Below are 22,317 nucleotides of genomic sequence, written 5' to 3'. Positions count from 1 at the left end.
GCCTCGAAAGTCATTGATATTCATGTCCCGTGCTAACGCTGTTGCCTTCTTTCGAATAGAGACTGTAGAGACGCTTCTACCTGCTGCTCTCTGTTCAATAATCCACTGTTCAATGTTGTCCTCTAACTGCGGCCATCTCGCGTTGTTTCCTCGGAAACTCTGTGTGGTCTTCTTTACTTGGCGCAGGTCATCTTTTTGCTTCCTCCACTTCCGTATCATTGATTCATTAATGTTGAATTCTCTCCCAGCTGCTCTATTCCCATGTTCTACTGCGTGACTGATAGCCTTGAGTTTGAAGTCCGCGTCGTAAGCGTGTCTCTTGACCGGTGCCATTTGGTGCAACTCCGCGATGCTCCTGACTACGGTAGCCGTAATGCTGCAAGCGGTGCGGCTTTGTAGTTTACCAAAGTGGTACTAAAACATTTTGACAGAGCGCCGTGAGCGCTGTGTACCACACAAAATCACTTAAGCACAGTAAGCACAACCAGAATTACCGTAATCCATATATAAGGCGCACTGGATTATAAGACGCACTGTTGTTTTTTGAGAAAATGTAAGGCTTTTAAGTGCGCCTTATAGTCCGGAATATACGGTATACAATTTGACTCCTTTTGCACTGACTACATTTTTATACACAAAAAGTACTTCTACTAATTGTATACAGTGTATGCCTTTACCGGGTCAAAAATAGTTGAAACTATGACAGCTGGAAAGCCCTGTAGAAGAAACATCTAACTTGTTGAATAAAGTGACGGATCCTGCTGTAAACAGTCATCTACTTACAAGCTTCAGGCGTTGTGCTGTTGTTCCAACAGCAGCAAACAAGATAATTGCCTGTTTTTCTGTTGGTATCACAACTTTAGTGAGCTTGATATGCAATTTAGTGGGTCATAACAGATGAGAGGTTTTATCACGTAAACAGTGACTATTTATATGGTGAACGCTCTGGTGCATATGCAATGGGAGGGCGCTCATAAAATGCTCATAAACCTACCTTAAATCAAATTTGTATAATATTGCTAAAAATACTGCCTAATGCAGAATCCTTGCACACTGGTCGTTGTTGCATAAGTCATTTGCTCTTTTAATTTTCTGGGAAGCACTATAGGGCCCCTTGGGTTGACCTTCATACACTAACACTGTCAGTTCTAAAATGAATATTAAGAATTCTAAGAAATCCAAACTGCTCATTCATAAATCATTTGCATGATGTACAATTGAAGAGAAATGGGACGTTTTATCCAACAAGAGATTATTACTCGCCTTCAATGATACTATGAGCACTGTTTTATAACTGATGATTATTTTTAATATTGAATAATCTTACGATTATTTCCAGATTAATTGATCAATTCTTTGGTATATCAAATGTCAATAAATAGTGAAAAATGTTTATTCATGTTTTCTAAAAGACTGCAGGGATGTCTAAAAACAAAAACATGTTATTTTTAATGTGATATTAAACAGAGAACAGTAGGAAATCCCTTTATTTTAAGGCTCATAAAAGGCGTTTGAAAAAAATATTTTGATGAAAAATTCATTTTATTGATGGTCAAAATAATTGCTGATACATTTTCTCCCAGTTCTGATAACTTTTGTCTTAAAAGTGGAATGTTGCACTGGCTTGAAGTAACACCAGTTTGTCATCTTTTATATTTTTCCAGAGTGCGTAATTCAGAAGTTGGAAACCCCCCTCGAACGGTAGCATCAGAACTGGGGGCCAAGCAGAAAGAAACGTATGCTGGTGAGTTGCTCAATTATTGTGTCACACTTACAATGAAACGATTAGTCTGCGTCTAAATGTTATTACATCAGTGACAGCCCGATGATTCAGTAATGTTAAATTGGAGTTGTGAGAAAATGGAGACCAACAACTTCTGTTTTAGTCTACTGAACGTATGTGTTCCATTGAGGCACATTTAGTTACTCTTAATCAATATATTTTGGCTTGTGAAACACTCAAATCAAAAGTTACAAGGATCTTAGATTATACTCCTGCTTATTTAGAAGCATTTTTTTAAGCATAATTTGTAATGCTTATTTAGTATATTCTGATGTGTATAACTCAAAATCAAAATCCCCCAAAGTATGAGGTGATTCTCAGTCAAAGTCAGGAAAATAAAGCATTTTTATGATTTGTCATGCTGACTTAATATTGTATGGGTTGTGAACCACTTGATAAAACTTTCATACTAAATATACTTGCTCCTGATTACCCCTGAAGGCAAGGCACAACAACGAGTCTAATCAGGGACACACAAGCAGCTCTGTTGGAGTTAAGGAGGGTGTGCTCTTAGAAATAGGTCCTGCTTTCGGCTACAACCTATCTGCTGAGAGGTTCATAGGTCACCTCCGCCTCATGTTTATAAACAGTGTCTTGCTGACAGTGGTGAAGTTAGGCTGGTAACCACAGACAGCGTCTGCAGCCTGAGTCAGAGCAGCATCATTCACTTTACTTAACTTCACACACCGTCCAATCCAAAGGCACCCTGGTAAGTAACTTCAGTACGGAGTAGTTTTTATTTGTTTTTTGAGGAAATGTTTCAATTGCCTTTCAGCCTTTTTCATGTGGTTTATCACCTGAATGTGTCACACATTCACAGGTGTTTTACAACCTGAGTTTGTGATGGAATTTCACTGTGAGCAATAATCTGAAAATGAGCTGTGAAATGCCGTAACATTAAGAACTTGCACACTTTAAAATACAAACCATAAACACTGCTAGTTCTTGATCTTGTTATATGGGGAGAAGGAAGTTAATAATGAGCTAATACTCATTGGCTGATAAGCTTTTGATGTCGTCTGCACAATGATCAAGGCTTTGAAGATTAAACTTAGTTGTAGCCAAGCTGAATCTTTAACTTAGTATTTTGGGATCAATACAAATTCTGTATGAAAAGTTTTTTTTGTTGGAAAGAAGATTTTTAGATTGCTAAATTGTTGCTCATTTCTCGCTTTACCCCCCAAAACATTTTGTAACTACAGCCCATTGTATGTCTATCAGCAACGTGTTCTGTTTTAAAATACAACTTATCTTCTGTCTCCACTGTGCTTTGGATGCTGCTTGTGGGTGTCCAGAAAAAAAAATCAATGTAGATGTTTTGATTTTGTTTGTTTTTTTGGTTTCTGCTCCCATAAAAATGTACTGTGCATTCTGTTGTTTCTAGCCTTAACAACTTTTAGGAGGATCTTTCATCCTCTTTATTTTTTAACATTTAGCCTTGTATCTGTGTTCTACAACACAAATCCCTCCGGATGTCCATGCAGTAAATTCAGTCTAAACTTGCTAACAAGCTGGTTGCCAGAGGTGTGTGTGTGTGTGTGTGTGTGTGTGTGTGTGTGTGTGTGTGTGTGTGTGTGTGTGTGTGTGTGTGTGTGTGTGTGTGTGTGTGTGTGTGTGTGTGTGTGTGTGTGTGTGTGTGTGTGTGTGTGTGTGTGTGTGTGTGTGTGTGTGTGTGTGTGTGTGTGTGTGTGTGTGTGTGTGTGTGTGTGTGTGTGTGTGTGTGTGTGTGTGTGTGTGTGTGTGTGTGTGTGTGTGTGTGTGTGTGTGTGTGTGTGTGTGTGTGTGTGTGCTGTGAGGCGCTCTACCATTATCCAGCAGTATTCCTCATGTGACCCACTCTTTACTCCTCCTCCTCCCCCACCCTCACGCATCAACCACCCACGGGCTTCACAAGAGACCTTATGAGGATCATTTGACTGGAATGATATTGCTGCTTCAGGCTTTTTAGAGTAGAGGGGAAAACAAGCAATTTGTTGCACAATTCTCAGTAGAGTTTATTGTGCTCCCTGATTCGCTTATTTGTTGTGCTGTGTTAAGATAAAGGAAGCGGCTGAGGTGTGAGTGTAGTATTTGTTTATGGTTTGCATGCTTATCATGCTAAATCATTTGGTGTGCCTTCTAATGATTGAACTTTGGTAGACCCTGCTGCAGTTCCTTTTTAAAGGGATGCTCTTGTCAGGCTTGATACTGATCTCTGATTTAAGTTCATCAAGATCTATTAATCTGTTATCAGTCCTTCCTGTTCACAGTCATTGTTTTACAGTGTTTTCACATAAAGGCTACATATAAGCTTCCTTTGTTTGGCTTTATTTTAACAGCTATTGAGCTGGTTTGCTATTTAGTGTTATTGTTTCTCGACTTTTATGTGAAATCTCTTCAAGGGGATTTTATTATGTTGTAAAATTCCAAAGTCCAAAGCAGTGAAAACAAGTAAAATAGTCATTAAACCAGATAAAAGTGTAATTCTTCATGCATTTTTCCAGATATAATGCAAAACAGGGACATAATTCCTTACATTATACATCAATGTGATTATTTAACTTGACATTTCCATCAGGATATACAGCTCCGAAAAAAATTAAGAGACCAGTGCAGCATTATCATTTTTTATTCTGGTTTTACGATTTATATGTATGTCTATGACTTTTTTAAAATTGTATTCTATAAACTACTGACAACATTTCTCTGTGTTGGAATTCAACAGACACTGGAATGGCTGCAATACATGTAGAGATAAAGATTTAAGAAACATTTGGAGTGGTCTCTTAATGTTTTGCCAGAGCTGGTTATCAATGTCTTAAAAAGTGAATATTTGGTTGGCATATTCAGCCCAACTTTCTAAATGCTCATATTTTATGCAGCAGAGCATTCTAAGCTATCAGGTGACAAAACTGTCATTTTTGTCAGGTGTGCAAGATAAGTAACATTTATAGCAGGAAACAAAACTACAGTTAAATAATCAGTCCAGCCATCTGTGAGACAGTCACTGGTCTCAAAATTGGGTTAAAACATATGGAGCAGGAAGCAGCTGCTCAAGATGTGACAGAGCCAAAAAACCCAGCTTCACGTATAAAATACTTTAGAATTAGTGTAGTCATATTACCTAAAGGGGGATTGCCTATGGAAGACCAAGCAGCTGGTGGTGGACTTCAGGAGGCCCCAACATTTTTCCAACCTAACCAGGGAACAAACATTGGGATTCTTTCCTGGGGGGTTCACCTGAACAATAAACTGGATTGTAACAATATTTCTGCTGTTTACACAAAGGGACAGAGCAGACTGTATTTGCTCAGGAGACTGAGGTCTTTTGGAGTACGGGGGGGCCATCCTACAGAGACTTTAATGACTCAGTAGCTATTTTCAATGGTGTTGTGGTGCAAGAGACTCAACAGACTGGTTCTGAAGTCTAGCTTTGTCCTGGGAAGCTCGCTGGACACTGAAGTTTGTGGGAGATGGCTAAAAATGTTCATCCCTGTTGGACACCCTGATCCCTCCCATGCTTAAGTCGCGTTGTCTCACGGACTGAAACCACAGGTCCTTCCTTATTTCAATATTCAGATCGTACAACCACCCTCCTCCTGGTAAACCAGCATGCTCATATAAACACAGACTCTAACACCACTGTTAGATATAAAGTATTATTCGCTGCGGTCACTGGCTACTTCTTCTTTTAATTTGTTTGCATTATCTCACACTCTAAAATCAATGTTGTAAAATAACACGGTGCACTATAAACTCATACTATTACTACTGTTATCTGGAAGCTACTTCTTTACTTTCTTTTAGACCTAAGAAGAAATTGGGTACTGAATACTTCACCCCCTAAAAGAACCTCAACTGCACACCCAATGTTCCCTTGAAATATTGACATAATTTTATTCTCACATGCGTTTCACATTCAACCCCTAATTCTAAAACAAGAAAATGATTGATGAATTGAAGTAGATGACAACCGCAAAACGATATCAAAACATCCGTTCAACTCTCAAACAATTTGTGCACATTTCTTAGAATTTTTCTAGGAGGCATGTGAGCAAACAAACATTTTTAATGTTTAAGAATTCAGGGTAACACGGTGATATACGTGCTAAAACAATGAATGGCAAAAAAAAGTGATTCAAACTCTAATACTGTTTCTTTACTCTTTGCAGGGGACCAGAAGTAAGGGGATAATGCGAGTCCACGTGCACACCAAGTTTTGTTTCCTGTGTGTGCTCACCTTCCTCTTCCATCAGTGTAACCACTGCCATGGAGAAGAACATAGCCATCAACATGGTGGACACCCCCACGCCGACCACGTCCACTCCGACCTGCAGATTTCCGAGGATTCGTACGTGAAAGGAGCCACTTTTTCGCCTGACTCCAAGAGTCCTCCAGGGCAAACTCTAGAGCACGAACAGCACTACTACATACAACAGCTGTTCAGCCGCTACGGCCAGAAAGACCGGCTCGATTTTGAAGGATTTAAGAGTCTACTTTTCAGCTTGGGTCTTGGGGAAGTGAAGTTGGTAGACGCGCACCACGAGGACCTGGGCCATGACCACGTGGCTCACCTCGACCTGGTGGATGTGCAGAAAGGGCATCACTCGCACGCATCCACCACTGATGGCCAAGGGCATGGACATCCGCACCACAAGCCCGGCTCCCACCATCCACACACGGAACAGAATGCCACAAAGTGCACCCAGCAGACCACTGTTGCCAGTCCAGGTACGGGTGCACATACAGGACATGTCCATGACCACGACCATGACCATGACCACGGTCATGAATCAGGACATAGTCATGATCCACCCAAGGTAGAGGATAGTGAGCATAAACATTCTGGCGGACATGTGCAGGACAAACACGGCCATGTCCACAACCATGATCATGGACATGACAAAGAGCACAAACAGGAGCAGGCACATGTGCATTCTAACCACAAGGACGGGTCTACTGGATCTCATGGCGGTCACGACCACGGAGATCACGGCCACAGCGATCACGACCACAGCGATCACGGCCACAGAGATCACGGCCATAGAGATCACGGCCACAGAGATCACGACCACAATCATGTCCCCGAAGTGCAGACAGGCACAGACATTCCTCCTATCAGCCAGGAGCAGAAGCCCTCCGCACAGCCGGAGCCATCCCACGCTCCTCAGGTGCCACAGTCATCTCCCGCCCCTACAGAAACTCGGACCAAGAAGCCGAGAAAGCCAGCCAGGGTAAGGGGACAGCATGGGCGAAACAAAACCCCTTCTCCGAACACTCATCAGCCTGAGGCGCAGGACCATGGTCACGGTCACGGTCACGGTCCCGACCACAACCACGATCACAGTCACAGCCAGTCTCATAAAGATAAGAGAGAAGCTCCAGGAGGGCCTGCCTCCCCCACCCTGTCAGTCCCTGTTCTGCCTGGCCACCCTAAAGGATTGTTTCACCAGCATGAAGAGGTAGGAGTTGAACTCACCAACTGATTTTGGCTTTGACATGCCAAGAGAACTTGTAGAAATAGATTTATAGCAAATATTTTGTAAGTGATGTCTACTTGTCCTGTGCCTCTTGACGAAAATTCAAAAGGAAGCAGTCAGATGCATCCATGGAACGCACCCCATGTCCCTGATGTAAATCAAATACATGATGTAGGTTAAAATCTATCACCAATCTCCATTTTCTTACCTTCTTAGCATCTATCCTGCACAGACCCATCTATCTGCTGTGCTTTCTGCTGAACTTGATCAGTATGAAACAAAACCTGCCCAAATAATAATCACCAGAAGTGTTACTCTTACTTTATCATAGTACTAAGCCTGGGTTTTTGGGGGGATTTTTTGCTGAAAGAACTTGAACTTGAACTTGAGCTTGGAAACCAATGTCTTCGTTGGAACATAGTTTTAAAGCTAGCAATTATATTTTTGAAGAAACAAGCAACAATATGTTAGATTTTTTAAATAATCCAACAGAAAAACAGCCAACCCTTTCCAAATGTAAGGAGCTAGCAGCACTAGATCTTATAGTCAAGCAAGCTGTAGTTGGCAACACCCTGTCCCTTTATGGCTCCCTCCGAAGTTACTCCCTCAAAATTACCAACTACATTGTAGGCTTATAATAAACTTAAACAACGGAAATGGCGATTGTAAGTGTAAGATTTGTGATGATGTGCAATGAGTCTAAATAAAGTGTTAATTTATTGAATGCGTCCCAAATGGATACATTTTGCGTTGAACCAACTAGCTTTCTTTTCAGTATTAATAATGCATTGACTGGGTTCCTTTACTATCTCCCCTCCATCCAGTGTTTGAACCTGACTCAGCTCCTCGCCTACTATGGCCTGAATCCTGATTCGCTCATCTCGCCCAGCCAGTTCACCTACCTGTGTCCCGCTCTGCTCTACCAGATAGACAGTCGCCTCTGCATCCGCCATTTCCACAAGATGGACGTGGAGCAGAACACCTTGGAGTCAGGCAGTTCTGGTAAGAACTGAGTATCTCCCAGTCCATGTTGAGTGAAAGACGAGCTAAACTAACCTTAACGTCTGCATAAAACTACAAATATACAGCATTAATAACAGGATGCCAACACCAGCGCACTCTACCTCAGATACACCTTTTTCTTGTCGTCAAAAATGCTTGTAGCTGTCGTGCCATGAGTTTAGAACGGAAAGCTTTTTTATTGCTGACAACTTCCTGGTGTATGTTTTTGTTTTAACTTATATTGATATTAAAAATGAATAGCTTATTACAGAGCGACGTAACTCAAATGTAAAGCTCAGCGTTAGCTGTTGGTCTGTTCTAAAAAATTGTTGGGCTGTACTTAAAGTAATTTCTTCTTACGTGTGAAGCTTGTATTAATATGTTGAGTGAAAGCTTTAGATGCCTGCTGTCATATTTTATGAGGCCATTAACCTATAAAAATCAAGAAATTCTAAGAAGCCTAAATCAGAAATAACAAGTTTAAACAGCATGAATAGATATGCATAAAAGGAAACTGCACAGCATTCAAGTGTTGAATTACAATTTAGATGTCAGTGTTTCCGAATTCTGGAACAGCCCTAGAACAATGGTGATCTTGTCCCCAATATTTTGGCCAGACAGACCTAACCCAACGATACTTAAGCTCAATGGATCAAGTAAGTTTAAACCCATCATTGATGAAATCCCAATTGGATCTCTAATCCAAATAATAGAGATTCGTAAAGAGCCAACACTTTCAATAATTAAATGAAACTTGGAAGGTGAGATATTATTGAATCAATAAACAAGATTCTATTCTATTAAAATAATGGATAAGTGAACTGAACAACTATTTTTCCATTAACATTCATTGCAATAGTAATTTGGTGTATGAGAACGATGCAGTCAGTTGTAAATCCTTATCTGCTTTAAGCAGGAAACCACAGAGACATCATATAATAAACCATTAGGTTTTTTATGTGATGCTATCAGGAGGAATAACCTGGAGCTACTCTCTCGGGGCGAGACCTGTATAATAGAATGTTTATTGAAATAATCAAGCTGTATTTTATAGTGATAACATTTGAGGTTAGCAAGGGGTTCCTCTGAGAATCTCCACTTTTGTTTGCTCATTCTTTTATTCATTTTGGCCGCAATGATAGAGCAGTTTTCTCTCTTTCTGCTATCTAGAGCAGATAATCAGATTCACTCACTCACACGTAACCTGAACACTGACATTAGCTGAGGAAATACAAACAGGATACTGAAGGTAATTTTAGAGCTTACAGACCTAATGAGTAAGCTGTTGGTGACTAATCTCAAGCTTCTTGTATTTCTGCAGATGTAACATAATTAACTTTTAACAGATAAAGACAGCATCGGTCTAATGGCTTCGATGTAGTTGGAGAAATGTTGGTTAGAGCTCTTCAGTTTTACAGTTGCACCAAACTGAAGCACAGTCTGGTTATAAAAGTGTGTTGTTAACCATGCTCTTTGGTCTTGATAACACATTGCCAAGTCGGAAACCACCCCACCACACACTCGCACAGTCACCTCCGTTTAGCCTTTATTTATACTTGGAAATGATTCTCAAAACAACCAGGCATTTTTGTGGAAAGCGTGGTTCTTATTTGTTTATACACTTCTTGAAACTGCAGTTAAATGCATTTATAGGCATTGTTTGCAGGAAAACACAAGCATGACTTTTTTTGGCAATGATTGTTGGAGTTTCTGTATCAACCATATAGTGAGATAATACATTGATTCATTGTTTCAGACAAGCACCGTCCCAGTGAGCACACGCATGACTAATGGCTATCAGCAGGTTTGAAAGACACTGAATATATTAACCCTGGGGCCACACTTCAAAATAGTCACTTTGATGTAGTGTCTTTGAAAGATAAGAGCTATACAAATTATATATTTATATAATATTCCACTTTCACAAAGTTCAATATTTTTAATGAGTCAAGTGTAAATACAAGCCTTAAATATCATACATTCTTTATTCAACTCATTAATTGAAAGCTTGTTTACTTAAAGCCACTGTTGCCTTTTATCATACAAAATGTATATTTTTGGTATGGGGATTTAAATCAACGTTTACAGTATGAGGTTTATCAACAAATAGCAACAGCACTGATTTTATTGCATATTGTTTTGTGCATTGTCAAATTTCAAAAAAACTTCCACTGAAAGGGCAAACATATAAACCTTATATTAATATTCTTTTCAACATTCATTAATCACTTGTTATTTACTACCAAATATCCATTGAACTTTAGGATTTAACCCTTTGAAAGTGAAAGTGGTTTTTTTTGTCAGAGTAATAGAATGAAAAAGAAGATATAGTCTGTTTGCTAAATCAGGTTTTTTTTATAGAACAACATAGTATGAGGGCGCTTATGGCCCTTCCAGTCAAAACTAAGGCCCGCCCACTTTCCATCGAACATAATGCATTAGAGCGAAGCGGAAAATAATAATGTCTTCATGTCTTAACGCTATTGAGTCATACAGTATATTGCACCTCAAACAACAAATACATGTGGAGTTACGGTTTCTATACCTCCTCTACAGAAAGAAGGAGAGTAAAAGAAACAACCTGATTCAGAAATCACAGTTTCAGTGTAAGCCTGCTGTAAATGCTGGGATGCTTTTTCACAGTCCTCGATATTTTTATGGTTAGAAACAACAATGATGTTTTTGTTTTTTTAATTTTGTGGGCTTGAAACTTTGAAAAACATGTATTTGCGCCTTAGCCAAACATGGGGAAAATGGCTCAATGTTGGAAATTTGGAAGCCAGTGCTCTAAATTGAAAGGCTGATATAACAGGATGCATGGATTTATGCTCTTGAATACAAAAATGGGGTTTCAATAGGGACATTTTAGGTGTCTGTACATTGTATAAGCAAATATATTAAAGACTAACTATAGGAGCTAAGGTTCAACTGGCAAAGTGTGAAGAAATGCAGAACATGCATTAACACAGCACAACATTATCTCGAAAAAAAAAATAAAGAGCCAAAAATGAGAGCAGTGGGAAAAAAAGCCAGGCTGCCATGTGTCCATATTCTCCAGGGAGCCGAAATTTGCCATATCTCAAGCAGTTGTTAATAGAGTACATTATGTCATAGAAACACGCCTAACTGCAGCACTTTCAAAGGGTGCTTGATGTGCCCCGATTATTTGGTAAGAATAGTTGTCATGACTGCAAATTAGTGGCTTTAATATGTGTATTATACCACCAAAAATACTTATCCATGGACCCATCTCATTTACGTTAAAAAAAGACATCTTTACCATTGATAACTTTTAGTTTCCAAATCCCAGGATTAACAGAATTCTGAAAACAGAGGAAGAGGTTGAAAGATCAGCTGTTAAAGATGAAGATCGCTCTAAAGCCCGCCTCTCTCTCTCTCTCTGGGACCGCTCAGTGTTTCCCACTTTATGAGAATTCAAATGATAAAATCACAGCGTTTTAAAGTTAATGAGTTACAGGTTGAAATAAAGGTCATACAGCCATAAAAACTGAATACAAATCAAACAAGGAACCAAGGTCTGTGCACACCCCAAAAAATGAAACCATAGCTGCTCTAAAAATTAATGTGCATTAAATCTCTAGGAATAGAGCCAGCCACCTGGAAGGAAAATGCACTGTATGATTATCAATCTGACCACACTGCCTTTCCACCTTTTGTTCCTATGTTCTTTATTATAAAGTTTTCACTTACATTATGCAAAATAGTTTGGGAACTGTCACTGTAAACAACAAAGCGAGTCATAAGATGTTCTGCACATCCCGATTTATTTTTAATGAGAGGTCCAAAGTGCCACTTTTATGACCGAAACTATTTTAGCTGCTAAAGTTTCTGTGAACACTTGAAGACCGAAAAGTTCAACCGTGAGATTGGAGGAATTCCCAAACACTTCACCCTTTTTAAATCTTTAATAATTACACACACTTCCCCATCACACGCGCTGGAAACAGTCTTGAAATTGGTAATGATGCCAAGGAACGCATCGGGGAACGAGTCAAAAGGGCAGGCGTGGCTCCTCATTAGTGGGAAACCACTGTCGCTAGATTGTCTGCTATTGTGCACCGCGAGTAGACCACAGGCATCGCCACGCGCCATGGACCAACTCTCCTTTACCTCCCGCCGCCAACCATGGGGGAGCTGGGGAAATTTTGCAGTCGGCTTCTCTCCGGTCCCCACTCCCCTCTCTTTTTTTTGCGCTGTGCCAATTAGGAGAGCCTAAGCGACACCCTGAGCCATTTTTCTGAGCCACGGCTCACAGGGGATGCGTAATTGGAGAGAAGACACAGACCGGTGGGTCTCCTTTCCCTCCCTCTCTTCTGTTCCCTTATCCCCCCCCCAGCACACCTTCATGGCTACACACAAAAGCACAACTGCGTAAAGGTAATGAATGGGAGAAGTAGATGAGCTGTGTGAGTGTGAAGGACCCGCGGTGATGTACTGCTGCCGGATGTTCAGACGTCTCTCAGGGCTGCATGGTGTTGCCGCTCCGTGAGACAAATAAGAAAGCATTCGACCGCGCCATCTTTTATTTCTGTAGAGAAGAGAAAGCGAGGGTTATTGAAGACATTTTCAAACATGATGAGGAAATTACCTTAGCTTGTACTTGCTAATGATAATGTTCTCCACAAAATATGTACCGTGTTTAACCGATGTGGTCCAGCTTTTCCGTTAGCTGGTACTCACAGGATTTGGAATAGGAAAATTGGGAAAAAGGTACTCGTAACAGTCCAACAAATTTAAACCTCTCTGGTCATAACATTAAGTGAAAATAATTCCCCTTAACAAAATTAAAAGTGCATTAAAATAAGTTGATCTAAACGAGTCAACACCAGCCTGTACTATCGATGTCACAAACGACAAGTTGCCATGGCTGTGAAGACAATATTCCAACCTGCAAAGTTCTAATAAGTGTTTCAAGCTAAATCGTTCCCAAAAGGCCAACTGGCCGAGGGATTTTTGATCGCAGTCTTACTGTGCCAGCAGAAGAACGATTCTCTCAGCAGATTAAAGTCGGCAGCAGCGCGGTTTAACTAACATGTTATGAGCCAGATGGGCCTACATGTACTTTGGTTTGTTAACAAATAGTTTTTATTCCGTTTTACTTAGAATATGTAGGCCTTATATAGCCATCTTATCAACCGTTTAAATAATAATAATAATAATCATAATCATAATAAATAATGTTCAATTGTATACACAGAAATAATTTGACCAGTAGTTTCCCATTTCATCTGCAACACTGGAATCTTCCCGGATACACTGACCACAAGACCTAGGTGCCTTCATTATTTAGCATAATAAATGCACAAACCCACATTATGATTTGTAGAGAAACAGTAAAGATCACAGATGCTTTAAAAAATACAAAGAGATATGCCCAACCTCAATACAAGTCAGACATTAACGCTAATATAATTTACATAAATATAACCCCATCTTGGATATCTAATTTAAATGCTTTGCGCATGTTAACAGTACTTCAAAATGACATTTTTATGCATTCATTTGTATATTGTCAAAACAAATGTGCGCTGCATTTACATACTTGTGCCGTGTCCTGTCCAGTTCCGTAAATACAAACAGTAACGCTTGAGAGAGCTGTCTGTTCCTGAATATTGTACCTTTTGCTTTAGATTCAAACAGCTCAATGAGTCCAGAATGAGGATGGTGCTCTGTTGTTGCTATCCACTGAGGCAGGTTTATAACAGAGTCTTAAAAGTTTGGAAAAATCAAGTGAATGCTTGAATATAATCCTTGAAAAAATGGGGTTTGATCTCCATAATCACTCATGTAAACTACACATCTTTAAAGGTTTAAATGAAGCAGTCCCCTCCTCATTTATTTAGTCATTTGCGAGGGGACCAGAGCTAGCCTAGCCTTAAATTATCCTCTTATGAAACATACAATCAAGTAAATGGAAACGGCAGTTTAAAAAAAAAAAAATAGCAGCACACATTGATTGTTGCAGATATAAAGAAATGTTTTTATTCAAATGTAGTTTTAGCATTGCCTCTATAGAAAACAACTTTAAAGCCTTTATCGTCATATCCAAATCCCTTTTGGTTTACGTACCCGAGGAGTGTTTAAATTGAACTACAAAATAATAATATGCGCAAACTCACGTCACTTCTTAGTAACAGGGTTACTTTGGGTGACCAGATCTCCACCTACCTGAACCTGGGAGATTTTAGAGTGATTAACACCATCACCCAAGCCCCGAATGCCCCCCATATTATAACACATAAACCCGTAGTGAGCGTCGGGAGCTGCGCACTTCCTATAACCTAATGACAAGTGTCGGGAATCAGCACTGGAAGCATCAGGCCTCAGAATCCCCCGGGAGGAACTGCAGCTGATGGAGGGCGAGGGGGGTTCTTCTGTCATTTTTACAAATCCTACAGCTGGTTAATGGGACAGTAACAGCTTGATTCAGTCTCTCTAAAGAGCGCTCTGTCAGACATGAGACATGTTTCAGATCCTCTCACATCAGACGCCACCTGGGGCCGGTGAGATCAGAACAGGAAGTGGGCTGTTGTCATTTCCTCCCTCTAGATGGATGGCAGTTTAGGTTCAAATGAATTAAGCTCTATCAGTTTCAAATAGCAAGAAAAATATTGAGCAGAAAGGAGAAAATGTAATTGACAAATTACTTCCTGCCTTATTATTATACGAAGCTTTCATGTGTTTAAAGTTAATATTACATACACTTAATAGGTTTTATAGTAATTAATAGTAGTTACTATAAATCTCAGGTATGAACACTAGTGTGTGTGAGTGTGTATTCATTTTTATTAGGGCCTTTTAGGGAATATATATATACTTTTTTTTCTTCCTTTCTTTACTTTTTTTATTGAGAATTTGATTGCATTTTTTTACATGTGTATGTAACCTTTAGAACGACCATAAACAACATCACATTTTGAATACTGTGCACAACTTTTCTTCTGCTTATGGCCTTAAAAGTCCTTGAATTCAATGTTGTATACGTTTTTTAATTACACGAGGCGAATTAGATTACAGCAGTAGGGAGCAGGGTTGTTCTCGTGTCATGTGATCATACAGGAACTCTTTCTAGAGTCACTATTTATCCATGAGACATAGACGTTATCATTTCCAAAATTCACAGCTTGTTTTTCTCTGGCAAGACATTCTGCTCCAGGCCATATTTGTTGGCGCCAAGCCTATTACAGCCATCTAACGTGGTAAATGACTCACTTTCCGACTATTGCTACAGTTTGTTGTCCTGAAAGGCCTCACTGAATAAAATGGTCTGGAAGATGTGCATTATCTGCTCCCTGTGCTCCAGTCAATACTCATCGTATAGCTGAACGTCTGCAGTCCGGGACCCAGCAGCTTTAGCGTGACATTGAATTTCATACGGCATTAAATATTCTGTCCTCTGTGACGAAGGAATCCAGAAGTTTTCTTTCTCTGACAGACGGACTGACAGTTTAAATGATAGTGTACCTTTTCCCTCTTTTTTTATCCTCTCTTGCCTCACGTCTGCGGCCTTGAACATAACAAATGAGGAGAGTGGAATTCTGCTGAAATGTCACTTCACATTTCTGGCTTCAGGCATCATGTGTCATCACAAGGACACAGGGCTTGAGATTCTCTGGAGGATGCTTACCTTCAAATGGGAACAGGAGGGGCAGAAAAATATCTTAAGCCAGCGGTTAAAGGAGGGTGACGCTGCGGCTGATGGAGTTCTTTTTATGGACTTTCACAATAAAATGACATCTGCAAAACATTGGGTGTGGCCGTGCTCATCCTGTAGAGTGAATAGTACCTGTCTCACATCTGTCTCCCTTTCTCTCTGCAGTGTGGGTGTGGCTGTGGGGGTTCGTCTCAATCACCATCATCAGCCTGCTGTCTCTGCTGGGCGTGGTGCTCGTTCCCATCCTCAAACAGTCCTGTTTCAAGTTCCTGCTCACCTTCCTGGTGGCGCTGGCCGTGGGAACCCTGAGTGGAGACGCTCTGCTTCACCTGCTGCCTCACGTGAGTATAGATTGGGTATACAAATACATGTAGAAGATCTTTTTGAAGTTAGATTTTAGCAACACTAATGCTCCTAGTCAACATGCGAATAGAAGCAGAATGTACATGAATTACAAAAATAAAGGTAAACAAAAACATTATAAAATAGGTTAAATCTGTATACAAACATGCACCAATGCATTTTCATACGGACATACACCTACATTACAACTGTACATACATTCCAAAAAGCCATAAAACAAAAAAAAGTGTATAAAATGAAAGGTTTTTAAATGATTTCAAACTTGTTTTTTTCAAAAAGTAGGACTTTGTATAAAGTAACTATATCGAACTTTATTAAGTCAAGGTGTGATTCATCGGAGCTGGGTTGTAAAATAAGGATTACACTCCAATCAGACAATCACAGGCCAGCTGAGATGTCATGGCTCGCTTCCTGCATGTCATAAAATATCAGATTTGCTGTCTTGATATTTTATTCAGACTCATTTAATGACTTTAATATGATTATAGTAACATCTTAGCCAGGTCACACTTGAAAAAGAGATTGTAATCCTCTTTTTATGTGGTTAAATAAAGGACGTGTTCATCAGGCAGGTGATAGGCACGTCAATCAAAGTAACATATTTGTTTCTTAAATGGAAGGTTAATATATTCAGTTATGTTTTACTCACCTGCATTCACATATTTTGAGTGACTGTGCAAACATTTAATTATATTCCTACTATATACTATGTATCCTTCATTTGAAGAATTAGAGCTTCTGGTCGTACCTGACTGACTCTGACTACTTCCTGCCTTGCCCACACCGCTCATTCCGTTCGTCCTCTCGACATCAGAAATGTGTGAAATCTGTTCTGATAAAGTCTCCCTCTCCCCATCCACAGTCTCTGGGGCAGCACGACCACGGCGAGTACAAGGAGGAGAAAAACACTGATCTGCTGACGGACTTTGATGGGGTGTGGAAGGGCCTCACGGCGCTAGCTGGCATCTACCTCCTCTTCATCATCGAACACTGCATCGGCATGTTTCAGCACTACAAAGACCACAGGGTGAGAGGCGCTGCTTCTGTCTGCTGTGGTCTCTCAGTATGTGTTGCATTTCTTTAGTCGGATTATAAACTTGTCTCTGTTCGCAGGGCGCGAAGAAGGCTAATGTGGAGGGCACCATCGGCAGGAAGTTGTCAGATCACAAATTAAACCGCCGCTCGGATGCAGAGTGGCTGCACCTGAAGCCTCTCAGTGAAGGTAAGAAGAGTTCACACAGAATGTTGTTGTTTTTGGGCAGCTAACAGGTCCAGTTTTGAAAACCCACACCCCCGAGCACCAGGCTTCCAAAGTAAAACACAACGGTCTGCTGATTTTGTTGGTAATATATAATGATTAAGATGTTAAACACACTGCTCAATAATTTCCTGAGAAATGTTGTTCTCACCTACAGCTTGTCCATATTTTGTGCATCTTTACCTGTGCCATACCTGTGAATTTCTATCAAACATATTCAAACATAAGTGGATAATAGAATGCAGGCCAATGAATGAAATGGTATACACTTCCTGTCTCCTGAATAGGTGTAATCTAAAGTACTTTTATTTTATCATGCTATCATGACATATTTACATGGCTAACAACCGTGTTTAGGATTATGAAAATGAGTTAGCTTAGCTTTTGGCAATGCTAGTTGATGTTAGCTTTGAAGTTTGACACTGTTTGACAATCGTTAGCGTTCTGTGTTGGAAGATCTCACAAAGTTGTGTTGCTGAAACACAAATTAGACCTCAAGAAAGTTAATCTCTTCTAATTATTCTGTCTGGAAAGTACTATTTGTGTCAAAGTGTTCAGAAAATATGTGTGAAAATGGGTCCAGTATATACTTTGGTAACTCTAGGTAATCGGTCATTGTCTGTGTTCACGTTCAATCCTCCCATTTGAGTTAATAGACTGACACCTTGTCTCATGAAAAGGCAGAGCCACATGACACCGAAACACCAAATTGCTTCTCACTGCAGCATTTCTTCTCTAAAACGTGTATATAAATGTATTTTATAACCTATTACACAACATATTTACCATGTCCCTGACCTGATTCATCATTTTAACACCTCCTCTCTCCTTCCAGACCCTGAAGGCACCGCCGTCTCCTGTGACAATGGTCACAATGACACGCAGCTCTCAGAGCTCCAGACGCCCGACTCGCCCACCAACAAAACCCCGTTGGCCCCCTGCAGTGTCCAGCCAGGAGCCCCCAAACAAGGAGAAGCCCAAGAAGCGCGGACACTCACACGGCCACGGTCACTCCCACGGGGGGAACTGCCACTCGGACCAGGAGATGAAGGACGCTGGGATCGCCAGCATCGCCTGGATGGTCATCATGGGCGACGGCATGCATAACTTCAGTGACGGCCTTGCTATAGGTAGGAGGGTCTGCTGCTGTGTTTTCTGCGGGGTCCGCTTCAAAGTTTATTAGTTTAAATAGCTTTACTGGAATTCTCTCAGAGCTTTCAGTCTCATTTTGTATTATTAATTGTTATTATTTATTTGTATTATATGATTATTATTTTTTAAACAATTAACAATATTATCCCAATGATTATCAGAATAAGCTTTAAACTGGACTCACTTATGTTGCATCTGAGGTACAGTATAACTGACATTTGTTTTATGTGAAAAATAAATGATATAATAAATAAGTCCCCCTGCTTAAATTTAAGATTAATAGAATTATATGAAAAAATATAATTCCTATATTTTAAAATCAGCCTGTTTCATTCTCTGATGAAGAACTAGAGAGATTCTTTTAGTCACTCATGACAATATTTAGGCTTATCCCGATTAATGGAAATTCACTCCAATTAAGTCACTGTGAGAATCTATTATCTATCTACAGAAAATATTCAAATGTATAGTCCCGCCCTATTATTGTACCATAACAACAAAAACACTCACTATAAAATAAATGACTTGAAGTTGTCAACATTTTGAGGAATGTCTCATTTGTTGAATCTTTGTAGAGAAAACGTGTTTTGTTTTATGGCAGGTTCTGTGCTGGACTAACAGAACAGACATGCGAGTTGAATCCATCTTCTCTACTTCCAGACAAAAGCAAAAACCTGACTCTCCCCTGTCTAACATTTCCTGATCTTTCTATGTGTGCAGGCGCTGCGTTCAGTGCAAACCTGACGGGAGGCATCAGCACATCAGTGGCTGTTTTCTGCCACGAATTACCTCATGAACTCGGTAAGTAGCGTGGAAGAACAGAAAGAGTCAAAAATCATTACCAGTAGACCCTTCACTTCTTCAACAAGTTGAGCAAAGAGGTTAGCTCCCACAATAAACCCAGCGTAGAAACTACTGCATCGCGCAAAACGTCTCTTTTTTTTGGAGCCTTTCTGTCCTGGAAACTCAAATATCATTGCTCTTCTTGCATCAGTAAAATGCATTTTCCCCCGGAGTAATGGCTTTTGTGTGACAGCGGGGAAATGGGTTGTCACTGTGTCTGTGAGTGAGGATGAAACACTGAGCCTGGTTCACGCTGTTCAATATGGTCAGGCTGAAACACCGTGCAGCAGCCGGGTCTTCATCTGCATTCAGACCTCTTCCAGGAACCATTCAATCCCCTTTGACTCAGCAGCATTGAACACTAGGGCTCTGAGTGGTTATTTTTTACCTTTCTCTTTGATTGTGTTGAGAGTTCAGTGAAAGACACAGACGCTGGAGCCCTTCACAGCCGATCAGTACTAATGATGCGTCTCATCGTGGTGCCGTGTCCATGCCTCATTTGTTTGCCTGATGAATAGAGCCGTGTCAATTACAGCAGAGTGTGAAGCAGAGGATAATACCCTGCGGTTGTCTGCCTGCTCCCCCTCGTGTTTACTCACTGGCCGCGTCCTGTCAGACTGTTGCGACGGTCAGGGGAAAAAAGAGGAAAATGTTGCCTCGATTAAAAACATTTGGATGAAGGTGAAACTAGTTTGGGTTTCACTGACGCTGCAGAAACTAACTTTGGAACGAGACGCTACAGGTGAATACATTTTAACTAATAGGTATCAACATAAGACTTTCCCAGTTGATAACTGTACTGCGGGGGTGTCCAAACTTTTTTCACCGAGGGCCACATACAGAAAATGATATGACGGGCTGGGCCACTCACTAGAGGAGAGGTATATCGCCTCATAAGTTATTAGTTAGCACATCAATCAAATGTAGGCAAATTATGCTTGACACTTGAATATGCTTTAAGAAACATCCCAGCTCTCCGTAGGGTTCTGTTTAATTTGTTGGAAGCTCATCCCTTAAAGCAGAAGCTTGATATGCAAATACGTTATTTGGCTTTTTTCTTATTAACTAAGATTTGTTAGAAATGTTTTCAACTTCAATGGACTGAATTATTTGAGAAGTGGGCTTATTAACCCATGAATGCTACTGTGTAATATTAGTTTATATATATATTTAAGAAGTACAATATAAGACAATCACAAGTTTCAGGTGTGAGCCTTATTCCATTATACTTTTAGAATTAGCTTAGGGCAGATTAAACCTTCTTGGACACCCCTGCTCTACTGCAGTCTTTCTCAAAGAGTGGTCCACTGGTGGTCCGTGAGTGACCCCTAGTGGTCTGTGAGTATTTTGGTAAAATGTCACATTTGAAATGAATATATTATAAGTTTAAAGTGTTTCTCAAACTGTCTTAAAATGACTAGTATAGAGTGTAGCATAGATGTAGCGTAGCGTAGCTACGTAGGTTCGTACCTACGTAGGTACGTAGGTTACGATCTTACGTCATAAATGATTTGCGCGGTCAATTTGAGCTGTCAACTGACAAGATGGATCGATGGCTAAAGACAGGGTCAGTTAAAAGAAAATTAAATGACAAATCTGACGTGACAGTCAAGGTGCATCGTCCTGATGCAGGAGATCCAGCAACTACAAGTGGTTCAGCCGCAGCGACAAGTGATTTTGTGTGCGTTACTGAGTCCCAGGAGAGCGGTTCGCCGTCTAACCACCACCCGGCTGAAAGCTGTGAAACTCGGCTTGATCGCGGAAAGTCCAGCGCTAAAGTGAAGAGAAAATATCACAGCGACTACATAAAATTCGGATTTTTCTGGACTGGAGATGAAGAGGATCCCAATCCACACTGTGTTTTGTGCTACGAGTCGTTGGCTAACGAGGCTATGAAACCCGCCAAGCTCAAGCGTCATTTTGAGAGCAAACACAAGGATTACATCGGGAAACCTTTAGCATTGTTTGAGAGAAAACGTGATGAACTTAAAAACACATGACGAAGGCGCCCTCACATTTTTTTGCGACGGGGGAAAATGCGAAGGCTACAGAGGCATCATACAGGGTATCCCTTCTCATCGCAAAAACAGGGAAACCTCATTCGATAGGTGAGAATTTAGTCAAACCAGCTGCCAAGGTTATGGCTAATGTATTGTTTGGGGAGAAAGCAAGCGACGAAATTAACAGGGTCCCCCTCTCCAATGATACTGTCCAGCGGCGAATAACAGCCATGGCCGAAAATGTGAAAGATCAGCTGATCACACGTTTACGCCAAAGCCAGTTTTTCACACTGCAACTGGACGAGTCAACTGATATCGTGAATGAGGCAAACCTGCTGTGTTTTGTAAGGTACATTTATGATGGCGGTGTGCAGGATGAATTTCTGTTTTGTCGTTCCCTGCCGACCAACACCACAGGGGAAGCCATTTTTGACTCAGTCAACGATTTCATCCTGCAGAATAATATCGACTGGACACGATGTGTTGGTATTTGCACAGATGGTGCAACTGCAATGACTGGGAAACACAAGGGACTGGCAGCGCGCGTACGCGTTGCACCTTGCGCCACAGCAACACACTGTTGCATTCACAGAGAACAGCTGGCTGTGAAAAAAATGCCACCATGCCTCAAATCAGTACTGGACGAGTCTGTGAAAATTGTTAATACAATAAAAACCAAAGCACTGAACACACGTCTTTTTAAAGCTCTGTGTGATGAAATGGGAAGTGAACACACAAAACTGCTTTTCCATACTGAAGTTCGCTGGCTGTCGCGTGGGAAA

The 22,317-nt window shown here is 40.6% G+C and overlaps 1 protein-coding gene across 1 annotated transcript in view; it reads left to right on the top strand.

Moving 5' to 3' along the window:
* Nucleotides 1–22,317, top strand: part of slc39a10 (solute carrier family 39 member 10) — a 40,183-nt gene that overhangs the window by 11,195 nt on the left and 6,671 nt on the right. Inside the window, 9 exon segments of the mRNA XM_063888637.1 lie at nt 1,665–1,744; nt 5,935–7,224; nt 8,067–8,244; nt 16,085–16,260; nt 17,145–17,309; nt 17,396–17,504; nt 18,376–18,472; nt 18,474–18,670; nt 19,413–19,493. Of these exon segments, the coding sequence (XP_063744707.1) occupies nt 1,739–1,744; nt 5,935–7,224; nt 8,067–8,244; nt 16,085–16,260; nt 17,145–17,309; nt 17,396–17,504; nt 18,376–18,472; nt 18,474–18,670; nt 19,413–19,493 (2,299 nt within the window). The 5' untranslated portion in view covers nt 1,665–1,738.

This window comes from Eleginops maclovinus, chromosome 7 (genome assembly GCF_036324505.1).
Source record: "Eleginops maclovinus isolate JMC-PN-2008 ecotype Puerto Natales chromosome 7, JC_Emac_rtc_rv5, whole genome shotgun sequence".
In the NCBI taxonomy this organism is placed as follows: Eukaryota; Metazoa; Chordata; class Actinopteri; order Perciformes; family Eleginopidae; genus Eleginops; species Eleginops maclovinus.
Note: the sequence above shows the minus strand (reverse complement) of the source record. Positions and strands in the feature narration are given on the sequence as shown.